The sequence below is a fragment of the Xenopus laevis genome, chromosome 4L (genome assembly GCF_017654675.1).
Source record: "Xenopus laevis strain J_2021 chromosome 4L, Xenopus_laevis_v10.1, whole genome shotgun sequence".
NCBI classification, from domain to species: domain Eukaryota; kingdom Metazoa; phylum Chordata; class Amphibia; order Anura; family Pipidae; genus Xenopus; species Xenopus laevis.
In genome coordinates, this window is record NC_054377.1 from 10,278,722 (window position 1) to 10,298,341 (window position 19,620).

General features: G+C 42.8%; 1 protein-coding gene across 1 annotated transcript; it reads right to left on the reverse strand.

Annotated features, from left to right (window-relative positions):
- Window positions 1-305: 305 nt before the first annotated feature.
- astl2d.3.L (astacin-like metallo-endopeptidase 2 gene d3 L homeolog) lies at window positions 306-15,464 on the reverse strand. The gene is made up of 13 exons (XM_018257354.2): window positions 15,059-15,464; window positions 13,435-13,462; window positions 11,065-11,124; window positions 9,297-9,428; window positions 6,709-6,826; window positions 5,634-5,812; window positions 4,580-4,661; window positions 3,674-3,801; window positions 3,390-3,505; window positions 2,685-2,910; window positions 1,809-1,927; window positions 1,178-1,400; window positions 306-1,075 (listed from the first exon to the last, which is right to left on the reverse strand). Exons 1-13 carry the CDS (start codon window positions 15,125-15,127, stop codon window positions 1,062-1,064), a joined length of 1,494 nt encoding a protein of 497 aa, XP_018112843.1. The 5' UTR covers window positions 15,128-15,464; the 3' UTR covers window positions 306-1,061.
- Between the last annotated feature and the right edge of the window lie 4,156 nt (window positions 15,465-19,620).

Consider the following 19,620-nt stretch of genomic DNA (forward strand, 5'->3'; position numbering starts at 1 on the left):
TCAAAACCGTACCCACGTGAGGCACAAATAAACCCCTAAATGTCATAACCCCACCCCATATGTCACCACTCCACCCCTGATGCCATCATCCTCCCTTGTTCGGTTTTTGCGGAAGTCGAAGGTGGCAACCCTAGTACACAACAGGGTACAGAGCCCTGACCTGAACCCCTGTAGGATAAATTGGAACACCAAACTGAGAGCCAGCCCTGATCCCCCAACATCGGTGTCCAACCTCCTCATAATTGGCCCAAGCTCCTCATAATTGACACTGTTACACATAATTCAACTTGAACACAGAATCAGTTTTGTAAAATAAAAATGTATTCACACCTTTAACATTTATTAATAATTATTTAACATTTATGGCTGTGTATTACCTTCAAACAATGTGTAAAGTTTTGTACTATTTGTGTGTATTTGGGGGGAAAATACTGATATACTTAAATAAAAAAAGGTATAATTACAGTTGCGTTGTTAGCATAATTATATGCATTCCTTCCTATCTGATCCCCATTGGAAGCAGCACTCCTGTCCTGCTTTATGGCAGCTGAGATTCTAGCTATCTGTATAACAGAACATTCTGTCCCAGTGGCTGCACAGATCCTATCTGATCCCCATTGGAAGCAGCAGTCCTGCCCTGCTTTATGGCAACTGAGATTCTAGATATCTGTATAACAGAGCATTCTGTTTTGGTTCACTGGTCTGAATGCTCTGTTATAAAGATAGCTAGAATCTCAGCCATAAAGCAGGGCAGGACTGCTATTTTGTGAGAGATCTACTTTTTTGCATCACTGCTGGATATTTTTATGTTATCAAGCTGAATTTATAGTGTAACGGAAAACCCCACCGCATTAGATATCCATAAAAACAAAACAGAAATATTAGGAAATACATATTTCAGACGATGGTATCCCTTTACTAAAGAGAAATATGATGTTCTGACCACGATTCATAATTCTATGTGTCTTGATCAGCTAGGGAAATAAATGCAAGGTTTGGGATTCAATATGAATGACAAATGAATCACCAGGGGGAATCGGATCTGCTTTGTGACTTGAATTTCAGGATACAGGAACTGCAAATTAAAAAGAAAAGATTGGGTTAAGAATAGTAAAATGGCTGGATGTTACATGGACTTGGCCAGAGACTTATCATAACGTTGCTACTCAATACCCACCAAAACTGTATGACAGCAGAAAGCCGGTCACTTGTACCGATTTATCACTGATGAACCTGAGGAACATGTTGGGACCAGTGGAGGTGGCCGACAGAGAGAAGAGGGGTCCGCAGAATGTGTTCAGGAGGGGATTCTTACTGGAATTCCCATCATATACAGACAGGTAATCATATTTGCATGTGGAGCTAAATTCTGTATAGAAGCTGGTCATGCTCAGTGAGACCTAGAAGTAAGAAGGAGTAGTAGAAGTCAGTCTGAGCAGAGGCTGCTGCTTTTACATTGTGTGACCAAGGAGAGATCTGAAGTAACTGGTTGAGAGGTGCTCTTATGAGCATTTTTGCACTATTGTGTTATTTGCTTATATTTCATAATATTAACACTAATTATAATGTGAATTAATATCTTGAGTGAATGGTTAAAGCCTTTGTAACTAAGTAGGATGTATCTCCTGATGTTTCTCTGCTCATTTCAATCTCTCCTGTCACCACAAAACTAGCCCCTACTGGGATCTTGCCCTCCCTCTCCCAACAGCCCTGCCAACTTGTGGCTGATGATCGGATGATTACATTTACATGCATGTTTGATGCAAAGAGAATTCACGGATATATGGCGTGAGTGTGTAACTCCTTACCTTATGGGAAGGCGGAGCAGTGATGATGTAAGAACAGTTGCTATTAGGAGGGTAGGCGTTGGGGTATCCAGGGGAAGTGATGCGCCTTGATGGGGTGAAATAAGTTCCGCCACATTTCACTGGTAGAAATAAAAAGGGAGAACATTAGTGTGACCCCTCGATTATGACCTTCTCACATATAAGGGATATACGACTGACCAGTAACAGAAATCATAGCGTGCAACTTGCAAATATATAAAACCACAATCACCCCCAGGAGCCCATTCCCAAAATAGAGTTTTGGGGAGTGTGCTTCTTACAGAGTTTTACGTTGCAACCAATAGGAAGGGATCATAGGAATCAATGGATGGGACATCAGGAAAAAACCTGGTGGGCCCCACTCAGGCCCGGACTGACAATCTGTGGGTTCTGGCAAATGCCAGAGGGGCTGCTGCAAGTTGCCATAGACAGTCACTATTTATTGGGCTGGTGTGGGGCTGTTTGGGCCTCTAAGGCCTTCCAGGCCTAGCCCCTCTGACCAAGACCCATTCCCTGGCATCCCCGTAGGAAACTGTGGGCGCTCATCATGCTCCCCCTGACCTCCCCCTGATCACGGCTGCAAAAGGGCAACAGTGAAATGGTACACGCGGCGGGGGAGGAGGGTTGAACCCTCTGGACTAGTCTAGACTGGGGTGGGGGCCCTGAGTTTGGCAGCCCCAGTGGGCACCGGACTCGCCCCATTCCGACCTTGAGTTTGCTCTTTGGTAGTACAGAGTAATATCACTGCCGCATAGTTAATTTTGGTATAGTGACCCTTTAAGAAGCCACCGGCTTATACACTATCCCCTCAGTATAATATGTAATTTAATACAATATCGGCACTGTATGCCAACCCACCTGTACTGTACGAGGCCTTGAAACCAGTTGCTTCTATGTTATTGCCACTGACAAACTCCACTAGCATCAGGCTCGATGAGGCGATCAGAGCAGGAACAGGTTCAGACCCACAAGTTCTGTCTAGCAGTAGTAGGGAATTTCTGCTGCGCCCATCATAAACTCTTACGTAGTCAGAGGTACAGTTTGGGGAAGATTGGAGATCAAAGGCATCAAACTTCAGGGTTACCTGCAGGTGCAACATTGTTTTCAGTTGGTCTTTATTTGTTATATTGTTCTTAATCATTTGCCTGACAATATTGCCTCTTGGAAATGGCCGGGTCACTGACACTGGCAACCAAAAAACTGTTGCCCTTTGAGGCTGTGGTTTGTTTCCTGGTTACATCTGTTTCGGTCCCTCTTCTGTTCATTTCCCAGTCTCTCATTCAGACCATTGCCTGGTTGCTGGGGCTCAGTTATACCCTAGAAACCAGATGGCTGCCGAAAATTCAAACTGGAGAACTGCTCCACCTTAGAATATGACTATAATGCATTTACACTAAACTAACATTTAATGGGGAACTGACACTTTTAAATGTTCAACTGATACCCAAGTAGGGTCTTTTAGAGTCCCTGACATATGTTTTGTCTACAATAAAAGACCATGATTTAGGCTGAACCAAGACAGGAATATAAGATAACAAATATATGGAGTAATAGATTAATTACCAAATCGTACGGCGTCTGGATGACCCACACACAATTGACATTATTGGGGTAAGTGGATGGATAATTGGTTGAGTTGATCGTTCCACTGGCATCATTGAGGAAAGAACTACAGACATCTGAAAGGGAAAATAACTATTAGTAATCATCAGATTGGTCCATAAAATATCTCTGTCCAATAAAACAGACAAAACCCACATGGCTGGACCACGTGTGACCTGACAGATACACGGATGGGTATAAGTCATAAGCAGAGAACATGTTCCAGCCCTTGGTTTAGTGCTTACCACATTTATAAAGTCGATTTATCTTAATAATATCCAAGCTGGTCATTGAGTTTCCCTGTCCCATTGTTACATTGGGATTAGGCTTGGCCACGATAGTGTTTTCTCCACTTGTGTTACTGAAAGCCCACCTGCAATAAAGGCAAGAAGTAAATCATATAGACACCAGGCTGGAGGAGGTATTGTATTATCTTTAATATTATCTTTAAAGGGTTTGTTCACCTTAGTATGATGTAGAGAGGGATATTCTGAGACAATTTGCAGTTGAGTTAATTTTTTTTATTATTTTTGTTTTTTTAAATTATTTAGCTTTTTATTCAGCAGCTCTCCTATTTGCAAATTCAGCAATCTGGTTGCTAGCGTCCAAATGACCCTAGCGACCATGAATTGATTTGAATCAGAGACTGGAATATGAATAGGAGAGGGACTGAATAGAAAGAAGAGTAATAAAAAGTATCAATAACAATTAATGTGTAGCTTTACAGAGCATTTGTTTTTAGATGATGTCCTATTTGAAAGCTGGAAAGAGTCAGAAGAAAAAAAGTTAATAATTCTAAAACTATTTAAAATAAACAATGAAGACCAATTGAACAGATGCTTAGAATTGGCCTTCCAGTGACAAACTAAACGTTAACTTAAAGGTGAACCACCCCTTTAATATATATTCATATATGGATGGCACCCCAAGAAAGTATCACTAGTAACACTGGGCAAAATTACCCATGAGCAGTTACCCATGGCAACCCATTAAATTGTTGCATTCTACCTGCACCTGCCTGATTGGTTGTTATGGGTTACTGCCAACAGCAAATGTGCCCAGTGTTGATAAATGAGACCTATTATCTATTATGTCCTGTAGCCCTTCTATAATCTTATATATATATGTGTATGAATAATTCAAATACTCACGGTGGGTAGTGCATGACAGATTGGTAGTCGTATGGTGTGCCAAGGTTGTTGGTATCCATTTTGTTAAAGTTGACAATGTCACCTATAATAAATATCACCTTTTATATAAAATCAGCAACCTCCATCAGTGGTGTAACTAGATATTACTGGGCCCTACAGCAAATAATTTTTCAGGCCCACAAAATGTCTAGAGGTTGATCTGTTTTACCAATATTTATTTAACTTCTATATGAATTAAAGCCTCATGGTGCCCCTATACCTTCTGGGCTTCCCCCGCAGCTACAGGGTCTGCTTCCTCTGTAGTTACACCCCTGACCTCCATATATCAAGCTATACAAACTATACAACCCTCACTTGCCCATGGTTTTTATCACATTATTTGTATCACGCCCAGAGCCACCACCAGTCATGCCATCACCCTATTTGGGGAGAGTTGGGCCTATGCACATATTATAACACACAGCGGCATAACTAGATGCTACGGGGCCCCACAGCAGATTCAATTTAGGGCCCCAAAATATTGAGAATCTGGCCTAACCTACCAAGATACTGTATATTAAAATTGCTCATTAATTAGGGCCTCACTGGGGCCCCCTACACTCCTGGCCCCCCTGCAACCACAGGGTCTGCTTCCTCTGTAGTTACGCCCCTGATAACACAGTCCAACATATGTGTTTGTTTTCATTCATTTAACTGGTACTAGACCAGCAAAAGCTGCCTACTGATTGGTTGCTATAAATTACTGGATGAACTCTGGCCAACATTTCTTTCAAAGAGTCACTGTACCTTCTTTTATTAAATTTTATAAGGGTTTCCTTTGCTGCTTGATTGTCCCTGATTGTACAAAGTCCATTGGCCATAATTCTTCTTATAGCCTTTCATAGATATTCCCATGTACTAATTATCATACCACAGGAACAACCCCCTATGTCTATACCAAGAAATACCATAAAACTATGGCAGTGTATGTATTCCCCTGTCCTAAGCACAACTCAACTGGAACATTATAGAACATGGTGGCCCTTTAGTTTCTGGTGGAGATGTCACACCATACCTGGTGAGATGTACTGATACTTGATGTTAACATGGTCATCCCGGTCGCTCCTGGAGTGTTCATGGACAAAGCCCAGGGCATGGTTGAGTTCGTGCATGGTCGTTCCTTCGGAGGTACAGTAACCTTTCTGTACAGACACCATTTGGCCACCTCCTTGCCGGCCCATGAAGGACCAACAGCTGGAATCCAAACATAGGAAATGGGGTAAATAAACTGATCTTCAAAGCAATTTCACACCAGTATATACCATAGTAAGCATTCTAATTGGATAAAGAGGGCATTCTAAATCTCTGATTGGCTGCAGGTTGATCTACCACTGTGAGCATTTAATGCAGCGGCTAAAAGTTGGTTTAAAACTCTAAGCATTCTAATGCTCAAGTTGGCTACAAGCTGGTCTAAAACGAAATGCTTTCTAATGCTCCGGTTAGCTAAAGGTTGATGATCTACCACTGCTGGTTATCAGCATTCTCATTGGTCAATTCTCTTGCATCAGTAATTACATTTTTGGTTGCAGTAATCCTACTGGTGAATTGTCTTGTATCTATAACTCCATTTTTGATCAACATCTGTAAAGAACGAAGAATGCATTAAGCCTATCCAGGTGGTCACCCAGAGCCCATAGGAACTTATTCCTTGGTGTCGGTGAAGGGGAAGCGAGGCTTGGCAGAACTTGAATGTGTCGGGGCTGATCCCAAGGCCCACCAGCCATTAAATCTGCCCCTGGGTAACTAGTTTATAGAAGGTTTAGATCACCTTTAAAGCAACACTAAACCCATCCTTAAAGAAGTTCCACTGCACCACCTAGTTCTCTATAGAGGTTGATAAAAACCAGAATGTTCACCAATAGGAAACATAAACTTAATTATAGATGCAAGCGAATTCACCAATGAGAATCCCCAGCACTTTTTTAGGTATCTTACTGCTTTCTTACATACAGAGTCTAATGTGTCATTTTGGCTTCATGATATTACCCTGGAATCCGACATGGGGATAGAGGACAGATTTGTTCAGTGTTCGTTTGGTCACTGTTGTCTATAAACAACAAGACAATGTTGCCCTCTTCTCACAGACTTACCCGTCGGCAGATGTTATAGAGACATAATCATCTTCAGTCGTGTAAGGGATGAACTGCACGCAGGTCAAGGTGGAGTACACTTGCATAGCTGACGTGATTGTGTTGACTTCATCTTTACCTGTAGGAAGAAAATGGAAAAACAAGAACTGACTCTTTTGTACCACCCAGCTCTCCTAAGTACCAATACAAAGGTATATCTAGTGTTAAGTAGCCAGTGCTACAATGAAAAGTTTATGTCCTCTTTAAAGTAAATGTGCAGAAACGCCTACCCCATGCCACGCCATCCCTGCAGTGACCTGAACTACTAGGGTCTACTGAATCTACTAGGGCCCACCAGAGAACCTGACACCCAGGACCTATTCTCGATTTTGGTAGTGTCAGATAGAAGAGGTTTTTTATAGGCCCATGGTGAAAACATGAATGGGCTAATGGGAATACTCCTAGGCTGGGACCCACCAAGAGATCCTCTGGTAGGTCTTCAACCCTGGTCCCAAGGGAACCCTACTCAGGAGATTTAAGATTGGAAAGGTCTCCTGAATATTGAAGTGACACCATTGTCATTGTCCTGTTGGCAATAAAAAACAGGCTTCTGCATTACCTTTTAGTACGGCTGTCATCTGAAATTTTGGGGCTCCATCAGGGCCAGAACTAGGGGAAGGCAGAAAAGGCTCATTCCTAGGGTATAATGGCGTGTGTGGGGGTGTGTACTAGGCACATACTTCTGCCTACCCCTAGTCCAGACCCTTGTCCCTAGCAGTCCTAGATATATTTCATTACCCAAATGAACCCCCTGGGTAGATTAGCCGGCCAGCTAAGTAGAACTGTACCAGTCAGGTCCCTTATGTCCGAGACATTGATTGTGAACATTTGCATTTCTGTGGCCCCCTCTGCTATAGTTTCCCTGACTGGACATTACCCCCCAGTAGGGATGTCGCGGACTGTTCGCCCGCGAACTAATTCGTGCGAACATCGGCTGTTCGCGTCCGCCGAATGTTCACGAACGTCGCGCGACGTTCGCCAATTTGGGTTCACCTTAGCTGGCGCTTATTTTTGACCTCTCACCCCAAACCAGCAGATACATGGCAGCCAATCAGGAAGCTCTCCCTCCTGGACCACCCCCACACCCCCTGGACCACTCCCCTTCCATATATAAACTGAAGCCCTGCAGCGTTTTTTCATTCTGCCTGTGTGTGCTTGGAAGAGCTAGTGTAGGGAGAGAGCTGTTTAGTGATTTGAGGGACAGTTGATAGTAACTTTGCTGGCTAGTAATCTACTTGATACTGCTCTGTATTGTAGGGACAGAACTCTGCAGGGATTTGAGGGACAGTGAGTTTAGGTTAGTTAGCTTTGCTGGCTAGTAATCTACCTTCTACTGCAGTGCTCTGTATGTAGCTGCTGTGGGCACTGCTTCTGATCTCATCTGCTGACTGCTGTAATAACCCAATAGTCCTTGTAAGGACTGCTTTTATTTTCTTTTTTCTTTTTTTTACTTTGCTACTGTAAGAGCCCAGTGCTATTAGTCTAGCTGTGTTGGGGAGTGGGACTGGTGTGCTGCTCCTCCTAGTAGTTCACCACTACCAGCACCAACCAGAGTCAAAATTGTTACAAAGTATCTTATTTGCACCTGTTAGCTGTTCTGAGCTCTCTGCCAAAAGCTAATTAAGTTAGAAACTGTTTTTTTTCTGGCTGTTCAGTGCAGAGAAAAGAGGGACTGGTGTGCTGCTCCTCCTAGTAGTTCACCACTACCAGCACCAACCAGAGTCAAAATTGTTACAAAGTATCTTATTTGCACCTGTTAGCTGTTCTGAGCTCTCTGCCAAAAGCCAATTAAGTTAGAAACTGGTTTTTTTCTGGCTGTTCAGTGCAGAGAAAAGAGGGACTTTCCAGTACAAAAGAGGGACAGGGGGTTGAGTGGTCAAAAGAGGGACAGTTGGGAGGTATGCAAGTGCCACCTAGCTGTGTGAGCTTTTTCACATTCTGTCTAAATAACAATAATAATTCCGTGTCCGTAAACATCACCTGAGTGATGTTTTTACAGCAGCAATAATATATTCTGTATCCACTACTGTATACGTTGCCCTTGCAGGCATTGTTTGCCCAGTCTTTAACCAAGTGCCACCTAGCTGTGTGAGCTTTTTCACATTCCGTGTCCAGAAACATCACCTGAGTGACGTAGTGTGATTTCTGCCCTTTACAGCACAAAACGCAGCGCTGTGTCAACAATGTATTTTTCAGATACATTTTTGCCCTTGATCCCCCTCTGGCATGCCACTGTCCAGGTCGTTGCACCCTTTAAACAACTTTAAAATCATTTTTCTGGCCAGAAATGTCTTTTCTAGCTTTTAAAATTCGCCTTCCCATTGAAGTCTATGGGGTTTGCGACGTTCGCGAACCGTTCGCATTTTTGGACGCAAGTTCGCGAATATGTTCGCGAACATTTTTTCCGCCGTTCGCTACATCCCTACCCCCCAGCCAAAAACTGGAAGTTCTGCCTTTAGTATGGGTCTGTACTCAACCTTATCTACATTGTGCTCAGAATTGATCCACTTTGACAATAGCACTGGGGGATACGAAGGGAAAAAACTTACTGTACTGTTCATCCAGTGTGTACGGCACATACACTGTCCCGTTTGTTTTCTGCCATAAGCAATCTGTGCAGCTGATGGCGCTGCGTGAGACCCCAACAGCGATGTCCCCATAAATCCGCCGCATTCTGCTTCCTGATTCAAAAACAAACATATGATGGCACATGACTCCCTGGTTCCTTCCAGTAAAAAGGTAACAGTCCTATTCTGCTTTATCTTTTAGAGCAAAACATTGAGTCACATATATTTTTACTGCCAGGGTTGCCACAAGATACCAACCAGTTTGCAACCCTAATGGCAATGGCTGACCATGTGAGATTTCCTTTAGGTCAAAGACACGTGAAAGGCAAAGACAATGCTCTTCAATGAAAAGGTGTTTTGGGTGATTAAATGCCCAATTGCCATTGCCCTAATTATATCAATACAGATAAGGTTTATAACCACAGTTAACAAGGTTCTATTATCCAGAATGCTGGGCACTTGAGGTTTTATCCAGAATGCTGGGGACTTGGGGTTTTATCCAGAATACTGGGAACCTGGGGTTTATCCACAATGCTGGGGACCTGGGGTTTTATCCAGAATGCTGGGGACTTGGGGTTTTATCCAGAATACTGGGAACCTGGGGTTTATCCACAATGCTGGGGACCTGGGGTTTTATCCAGAATGCTGGGGACTTGGGGTTTTATCCAGAATGCTGGGAACCTGGGGTTTATCCACAATGCTGGGGACCTGGGGTTTTATCTTGAATGCTGGGAACCTGGGGGTTTATCCACAATGCTGGGGACCTGGGGTTTATCCACAATGCTGGGGACCTGGGGTTTATCCACAATGCTGGGGACCTGGGGTTTTATCTTGAATGCTGGGAACCTGGGGGTTTATCCACAATGCTGGGGACCTGGGGTTTAATTCTGAATGCTGGGGACTTTGGGTTTTATCCAGAATGCTGGAAACCTGGGGGTTTCTCCACAATGCTGGGGGCCTGGGGTTTATCCAGAATGCTGTGGACTTGGGGTTTTATCCACAATGCCGGGTACTTGGGGTTTTATCCACAATGCTGGGAACCTGGGGTTTATCCACAATGCTGGGGACCTGGGGTTTTATCCAGAATGCTGGGGACTTGGGGTTTTATCCAGAATGCTGGGAACCTGGTGTTTATCCACAATGCTGGGGACCTGGGGTTTTATCTTGAATGCTGGGAACCTGGGGGTTTGTCCACAATGCTGGGGACCTGGGGTTTATCCACAATGCTGGGGACCTGGGGTTTTATCCTGAATGCTGGGAACCTGGGGGTTTATCCACAATGCTGGGGACCTGGGGTTTAATTCTGAATGCTGGGAACCTGGGGGTTTCTCCACAATGCTGCGGGCCTGGGGTTTATCCAGAATGCTGGGGACTTGGGGTTTTATCTAGAATGCTGGGAACCTGGGGTTTATCCACAATGCTGTGGACCTGGGGTTTATTCACAATGTTGGGGACCTGAGATTTTATGCAGAATGCTGGGAAGCTGTGGTTTTCCAGATAAGGTATTTTTTTTTTTTAGTTTTCTTTTCTGGATTTATGCAGCTTGGTTCCCATCAAATACAATGTACTGTCTTATTATTACAGAGAAAAGGGAAAACAAAGAAAAAGTCAAAAATGAAGAATTGTTTGCTTAAATAGAACTCTATGGGAGATGACCTTCTTGTTTCTGTTCTGACTCTTGCAACAATGTAGTTCCCTTTACCTGTTGTTGCCCCATCAGATATTTGTGATCCCCTAAACCACAGTTTACCTTGGTTGGCTTTTGTGATCCTGCTGAAGATATCGCCCTGGCCAAAGAGATCCTTCTGTTCTGTGGTGGGAGGGAAAAATTCTGTTTTAATTTGAACACAATTATGAGCAACGGCTGGGATTTATTATTATAATTATTGTTGTTATTATTATTGTTATTATTATTGTTTTCATTATTATTCTTTTAATTTTAGTATGCTATATGAATACATACAGATATAATACTATTACAAAGAATGCATATATTCTGTCTTACGTACAAACAAAATAACTTAAATATAAAACAAAATATGCTCAATAAACCTAAACTTTCTTTAAAAATAAAATTAAAAGGGGGGCGGCAGAACTAACTAAAATGTGTACTCAACTTAAACCCCTGTTGATGCCTGAATGCTCTACTGCGGTCGACAAATCTCCCTGAAATGCCTTTCCACCAGCAAGAATGCGAAACGCTGGCGGATGGCATACAAAATATATATTCAGAATGGTGGGGACCAGGGGTTTTATCCAGAAATGCTAAGAACCTGGGATTTTATCAATGAATGATGGGTTTTCCATATAAGGGATTTTTCTATTATGTTCTGGATGTATGCACCTTTGTTCCCTTCAAATACAAGGTACTGTCTTGTTATTACAGAGAAAAAGGAAAAGTCAAAAATGAAGAATAGTTTGCTTAAAGGGATACTGTCATGGGAAACAAATTTTTTTTCAAAATGAATCAGTTAATAGTGCTGCTTCAGCAGAATTCTGCACTGAAATCCATTTCTCAAAAGAGCAAACAGATTTTTTTATATTCAATTTTGAAATCTGACATGGGGCTAGACATATTGTCAATTTCCCTGCTGCCCCAAGTCATGTGACTTGTGCTCTGATAAACTTCAATCACTCTTTACTGCTGTACTGCAAGTTAGGGTAGGGACACACTGGGCGATTTGGGGAGATTTAGTCGCCTGGCGACTAATCGCAGCGACTTTTCTTCCCGAATGTCTCCCCTCACTCTGCGCCTGGATAAAATGAAAAGTCGCCGGCGCTAATCACACACGGCGATTCGTTTTCCAAAATCGCCCGAAGTTGCCTCACGAGGAAACTTCGGGCGACTTCGGAAAACGAATCGCCGCGTGTGATTAGCGCAGGCGATTTTTCATTTTAGCCAGGCGCAGAGCGAGGGGAGGCATTCGGGGAAGATTGGTCGTGGAAAGTCGCAGCGATTAGTCGCCAGGCGACTAAATCTCCCCAAATCGCCCAGTGTGTCCCTACCCTTAGAGTGATATCACCCCCTCCCTTTTCCCCCCCAGCAGCCAAACAAAAGAACAACGGGAAGGTAACAAGATAACAGCTCCCTAACACAAGATAACAGCTGCCTGGTAGATCTAAGAACAACACTCAATAGTAAAAACCCATGTCTCACTGAGACACATTCAGTTACATTGAGAAGGAAAAACAGCAGCCTGCCAGAAAGCATTTCTTTCCTAAAGTGCAGGCACAAGTCACATGACCAGGGGCAGCTGGGAAATTGACAAAATGTCTAGCCCCATGTCAGATTTCAAAATTGAATATAAAAAAATCTGTTTGCTCTTTTGAGAAATGGATTTCAGTGCAGAATTCTGCTGGAGTAGCACTATTAACTGATGCGTTTTGAAAAAAACTTGTTTTCCCATGACAGTATCCCTTTAAATAGAACTCTATAGATAGAGACAGACTTCCTGCTTCTGTTCTCTTGTTCTGACTTTTGCAACGTAGATGCAATAAGCCCCGTTTAGGTGTTGTTGCCCTATCAACTTTCATTCTTTTTTTACAGATATAAAAGACACACGCCTACATACAACCAACTATTAATTTACATTCCCTTGATCCCCTGACTCACTGCCCCAAAGAGGGCGGGAGAAAAAAACAAATTCTGTTTTACTATCAACACAATTGTGAACCATGACTGAGATTTAAAGCTCAGTTGTGCCATAGGCAAACAATGTCATATAGACAAAATACAAATACACTTTGTCTAAACTGCAGATAAGTTACAAGTGGCCTTTGGGTTTATATAGTGAATAAAGTACCCCCTCTTGTAATCATGGAACTCCGAGGTAACTTCTAATATCCTCATATTTTGCAACAGGGGGTGCTTTATTTATTATAATACACAAGTTTCAGTGAGTCATGTGACAGAAATGACATCACTAAGCTTCGATTATAACCGATGACATCACTAAGCACCATTTATAAGGATATAATTTACAGGATATTCATGGCTCTTGTGTATTAAATATGTGTTCAGAGTGATCATATCCAATGTTCTGTCAATGTAGCGTGTGTGAAGTCCAAGCTATATCAAAACATTTCTGTTTACTGATATATAATTATTGAAAGCACTTACCATTATTATTATTGTCTGACAAGATGTCCTGAAATCAGATAAGCAGCTTTAAATATTCTGAGAATCGCCAGTAAGCATTGTATCAGTATAAGGCAAAGGGAGTAGTAAGAAGCAAGGCATGGGTATGAGGCAAAGGGAATAGGAAGAAGCAAAACATGGGTATGAGGCAAAGGGAATAGTAAGAAGCAAAACATGGGTATGAGGCAAAGGGAATAGTAAGAAGCAAATCATGGGTATGAGGCAAAGGGAATAGTAAGAAGCAAAACATGGGTATGAGGCAAAGGGAATAGTAAGAAGCAAATCATGGGTATGAGGCAAAGGGAATAGTAAGAAGCAAAACATGGGTATGAGGCAAAGGGAATAGGAAGAAGCAAAACATGGGTATGAGGCAAAGGGAATAGTAAGAAGCAAATCATGGGTATAAGGCAAAGGGAATAGTAAGAAGCACAGCATGGGTATGAGGCAAAGGGAATAGTAAGAAGCAAAACATGGGTATGAGGCAAAGGGAATAGTAAGAAGCAAGGCATGGGTATGAGGCAAAGGGAATAGGAAGAAGCAAATCATGGGTATGAGGCAAAGGGAATAGGAAGAAGCAAATCATGGGTATGAGGCAAAGGGAATAGTAAGAAACGAAACATGGGTATGGGGCAAAGAGAATAGTAAGAAGCAATGCATGGGTATGAGGCAAAGGGAATAGTAAGAAGCAAGGCATGGGTATGAGGCAAAGAGAATAGTAAGAAGCAAGGCATGGGTATGAGGCAAAGGGAATAGTAAGAAGCAAGGCATGGGTATGAGGCATAGAGAATAGTAAGAAGCAAATCATGGGTATGAGGCAAAGGGAATAGTAAGAAGCGAAATATGGGTATGAGGCAAAGGGAATAGTAAGAAGCAAATCATGGGTATGAGGCAAAGGGAATAGTAAGAAGCAAGGCATGGGTATGAGGCAAAGGGAATAGTAAGAAGCGAAATATGGGTATGAGGCAAAGGTAATAGTAAGAAGCAAATCATGGGTATGAGGCAAAGGGAATAGTAAGAAGCAAATCATGGGTATGAGGCAAAGGGAATAGTAAGAAGCAAGGCATGGGTATGAGGCAAAGGGAATAGTAAGAAGCAAATCATGGGTATGAGGCAAGGGGAATAGTAAGAAGTGAAATATGGGTATGAGGCAAAGGGAATAGTAAGAAGCAAATCATGGGTATGAGGCAAAGGGAATAGTAAGAAGCGAAATATGGGTATGAGGCAAAGGGAATAGGAAGAAGCAAATCATGGGTGTGAGGCAAAGGGAATAGTAAGAAGTAAATCATGGGTATGAGGCAAAGGGAATAGTAAGAAGCAAGGAATGGGTATGAGGCAAAGGGAATAGTAAGAAGCAAGGAATGGGTATGAGGCAAAGGGAATAGTAAGAAGCAAGGAATGGGTATGAGGCAAAGGGAATAGTAAGAAGCGAAATATGGGTATGAGGCAAAGGGAATAGGAAGAAGCAAATCATGGGTGTGAGGCAAAGGGAATAGTAAGAAGTAAATCATGGGTATGAGGCAAAGGGAATAGTAAGAAGCAAGGAATGGGTATGAGACAGTGGAGATGAACCAATAGTAGAGTTCAGCAAAACGTTCATTTCACTTACCTGAAGAGGGGCACTAAGTACTTGGCTGACAAGACATGAAAAAAGTATAATACAAGTGGAGGAATCCATGTTGAATCATATGAGTAGAGAATTCTACTGTACATCTCGTACTGTAATTCCCCAGTTCTTATATTTACAGCCCAGCAGCAGTGATTTGAGAAGAGAGGCAGCCGATTGGCCACCAAATGACACCGTGCAAAAATCTGCCCTGTTGTCTATAATCAGACACATGATAATTAATTTCAGCCTCTTTGGCTGAACTGATCTCTCCTGTTTGGTTGGACATTCCTCATCAGTAGTTAGATTAATAATCCTTTGTTCTGGGCCTTTATGTAATGCTTTCTGTTAATCCTTCCAAACCCTTTCCCACCATCCCCTGAAGAAAATTCCACAATCTGGCCAAGCAGATAAAGCGAGGGAAATACCATAAAATTATTACCAGCACTTTACTTCTTAAACTATGTTCAACCCCCCAATTATGTCTATTTGATTTATGAAATCATAAGGTTGAACCAAAATATTACAAAGCTGGAGGGTGGTTCAACGAGGGTGGAGACTGGAACGTCCATCTACCCAATAACCAATATAATTAGTGATGAGGGAAATTTTTCGCCAAGTTTGGCATCTAAAACGACGCCCATAGACTCCAATAGGTGAATAAAAATGGAATTCTGTTTTTCAGAATTGTTTGCTTTGATAAATCAACATTCCCAAGGAACCATAATGCTAATGGGAGACTTTAATTTAGTCATTAACCCTATTATAGATGAAAAGGCCCTCTACTACAAATGCTGCTGCCAAAATAGTTGAATGACTTTTTTTTCAATGAAACCCATTTAACTGATGCTTGGCGCTATCAACACCCAGCTGAATTAGAATACACTTTCTATTCGACACCCCATAATTCCTACTCTAGAATAGATCTTTTTATAGTCCCCCAGCATATTCTTCCGTTAGTTACTAGAACACAAATCTGCCCTATTTCCATGTGGAAATGATACTAAGCTTCACCCCTACCTAGGGTTGCCACCTTTTAAAAAAAATTACCGGCCATGGTGGGGGGCGGAAAAGAAAGGGCTGGGGCTTGATGCAAAAAGGGGTGGGGCCTATGAGGGCACCACAAAAGGGGCGGAGCCATTGGGAGTCGCGTCACAAAGGGGGTGGCAACCCTACCCCTACCTCGTATACAACTACCTGCCAAATATGGCGCTTGAATGAATCACTTTTGGTAGACTCTACGATTTAATCTAGTATAGTGGATGCCCTAGAAGAAATTTGGGTTTATAACTTGGACACAGGTCTCCCTATGTCTACAATATGGGCGGCACATAAGGCCAGTGTCGGACTGGCCCACTGGGTTACCAGGAAAAGTCCCGGTGGGCCCAGGTGTCAGTGGTCCCTCATGCTGCTAAACAGTTTGCCTATTCCATGGTCATTCCCTATTTCTATGAGAAAAAGAGGTTAAAAAGATGGAATAATGGATAATAGTATGTAAAGAAAAGAAACTAGGAGAATAGAGGTTGAGTGAGGAAAAGAAGAATAATAGTACTGAGAGTGGGCCCCTAGTCTAAGATTTTTGGGTTGGCCCCTGGTGTTCCAGTCCGACACTGCATAAGACTACTCTTAGGGGAGAAATTATAAAACTAGCAACCAATAAGCAAAAACAGTCTCTAGAAAATGTAAAAAAAACTGGATCGAGAAATTGGCAACCTAGAGAGACTGCATAGATGTCTGCCCACTCCACAAATTCTCACCCGTTTGATGGAAGTCAGGCATAAACTCCAGGGACAGCAACGTTTCTGTTGGGCATCAAGCTATTTAGTAACCATCTGGCATTCATATTTATATCATTTCAGATTAGTGCCTAATAACACATGAGAAAAGAGATGCTGTAAAGCACAAGCTGTGAGGTGATTTGGGGAGTTTTGTAAAACAATTTGGAGAAGAAAGAGATATTTACCCAATTTTAATTTGTTAGAATGTTTTTTTTTCTATTGAATATTGTCTTCTGGGGTCAACTTACCCTTAAGGGCTTTTTTACTTTTGGAATTTAAAATATGGTTATTTCTGGAGCAGCTCTTTGAAAATTTGCTGTTGGATGTATACAAGAATCCCTGTGCTATATGTACTTTAATTTAATTGACATTTTCAGGGGACAAAGGGCTTTCCGTATTGGTTGTTCAATATGTACTAATATTACATAAGTAAAAGTTTTTCTGCATTTTTTGTATCATTGTTGGCAACATTTTAAAAGCAAATTCCACCCTCAACCAATAGATTTTTGGCACTGTGCCATGGAGGATTCAGGCCACCTATGTATCACCTCTTGCCCCAATATCACTAAAATTGGGCTTTATATAATGACATGTACATCTCACACAGTCATGGGCTGGTTTTAAGGCATAAATGGCAATTCATTTTAGCAGACCCTGTAACCACAGAGTGGCCCTGTGTGATCATTTATCCCTCTGCAACATACCTCCTGCCTGCACCCATAGAGAGGGGTGGTGGTGCCTCGAAAATTATTTTGCATATAAGGATGGGGGAGTTATACAACCAAAACATTGTTTCTGTTAGTACAGTATATTGCTACAATTTGGTTAAGTAGGTTAGATATTTCCAATATAGGCATGAACAATATCTAGTCTGTTGGTAGTTGCAGATTGGGCATCCATGAATCACATCTCTTTTAAATTGTGGGCAGCGTTGGACTGGGGGCCCACCAGGGCTGCTGCCTCAGGGGCCCATACACCCCCCGGGCCCCCCATCCCAGACGCAAAGCTTCCTCCAGCCCCCTTGTCCGAGCCGCAACCCTGTTTCAGCCTCCTGCATCTACCTTTGTCCTCTGGCGGGCATGCTGGGGCCCAGGGAGGGAGGTCAGAAGCAGTTGAAAAAGCTTTACACAGGGAACTGGTCTGGGACCCCACAAGGGCCCAGTCCGACCCTGATTGTGGGCCGAGGATTCTCGCAATGTCACATCTCTATCTCCAGCCATGTCAGTAAGAGGAAATGGAACTGGGTGCAAAAGGGTGTGGAACCTGGTGTTAAAGTGTGTAAACAGGTGTAAGTGGACTAATGGGATTGTCTGGAACTGGGTGTGAAAAGAATTGAATGGATTAGTGTCTGTGTAATGTGATGAGACCAAATGTGTGACAATGTTTGACAGGAGATTGTGGTGTTTTGTGATACCGTCTGTCCCTAATCAATGTGTGCCCAGTCCTCATATGGTTGAACTGGCCAAATCAAAGCTTTTCAAAAGCAAATGACTATGTTTTTTCCCCACTCAGTGCAGCATTTTCCCCCCACAATTCTAATTTCACTCTGGCCATGAGCTACGCTGGACCGATGGGACTCCAGGAGACCTCCGATGCCCGGGCCCACTGCCTGCCTGGGATCTGCAGGGCTGGAGGAGTGGTTTGCTGGTGGCCAGAAGTTTGCAGTGCCGAGCGGTGGTGGCAAGAGGAGGTGCAAAGTCTGGGGGTTGCAATGGGGGTGTGGGTCCTCTGTGGCTGGGGTGGTGGGCCCTTGAGGTGACAGCCCCTGGTATGTTCCAAGTAGTCCAGTACAATTGGTCAATGATGTATAATTATGCATGAATCAGGCACAATAAGAGAGTTATATAACAAATAAACCTTAGGATGTACCATGTCACATTAAAACCCTGGCATCAAGGAGCTCATTGCTCAAATGTATCTGTTAGAAGGGCTGTCATTTTCCCAGTTACATGGCAGAAATGGTGGCAATCTGCTATGTGTCTTTGCACTTTGCACTCTAACTTAAACACAGATGTATATTAAGGTGTCCCAAATTAATACAGAGCTGTCTATGTTTGGCAGTGGTGTATTCACAATTGTTGGCACTGTGTTCTTTACCCACAACACAGCATTTCCCCCAGATTACCTTAATTATTGGAGTGCAATAAGTAAACAATCCATGGTGGAAGCCCAGGGTCTGACTGACACACTGGGATTCCAGGAAAAATCCAGGGCCCTGCCACCTGCCTCAAGCCATCACTGCTCCTGCTCCACGGCCATATTTAACTTTTAACAGAGAAGTAAGTGATCCAGCAGATCAGGAGCGGCAGTGGCTAAGTGTGAAGCGGGTAGCTTGGGTGGCTTGGTGGTCGGCCCTTGAATCAGATACCCTGTGAGCCCCAGGTACCCTAGTCTCACTTGCCCCACCCCAGTTACAATTTCTCTAGCTCAGCTCAATACAAACACTTTTTTTTTAAAAAAAATACACTTTTCTGCATTTTTCTAAAAGGACTAACTACAAGAGCTTTGATATCTGATAAACAGCAGATGTTTACACAGTCCCCCTTAATGACACTCTCTCTGGGTTAATCCTGAGGATTTAGGCTAGGGCCACACGGAGTCCAAAATCCGCTAGCTAAAATCTGTGGACTATTATCGGCCCAACCGTGGGCAGTAGTCTTCTCACGTATCTGCACTTTGAAATATTGAATCAGAAGCAGTGCGAACAGACTTTGGTGGAATCACAAATGCAGAAAAGAGAGGAGACTACTGCCTGCGGTAGGGTTGATATCAGCCAGTGGATTTTGG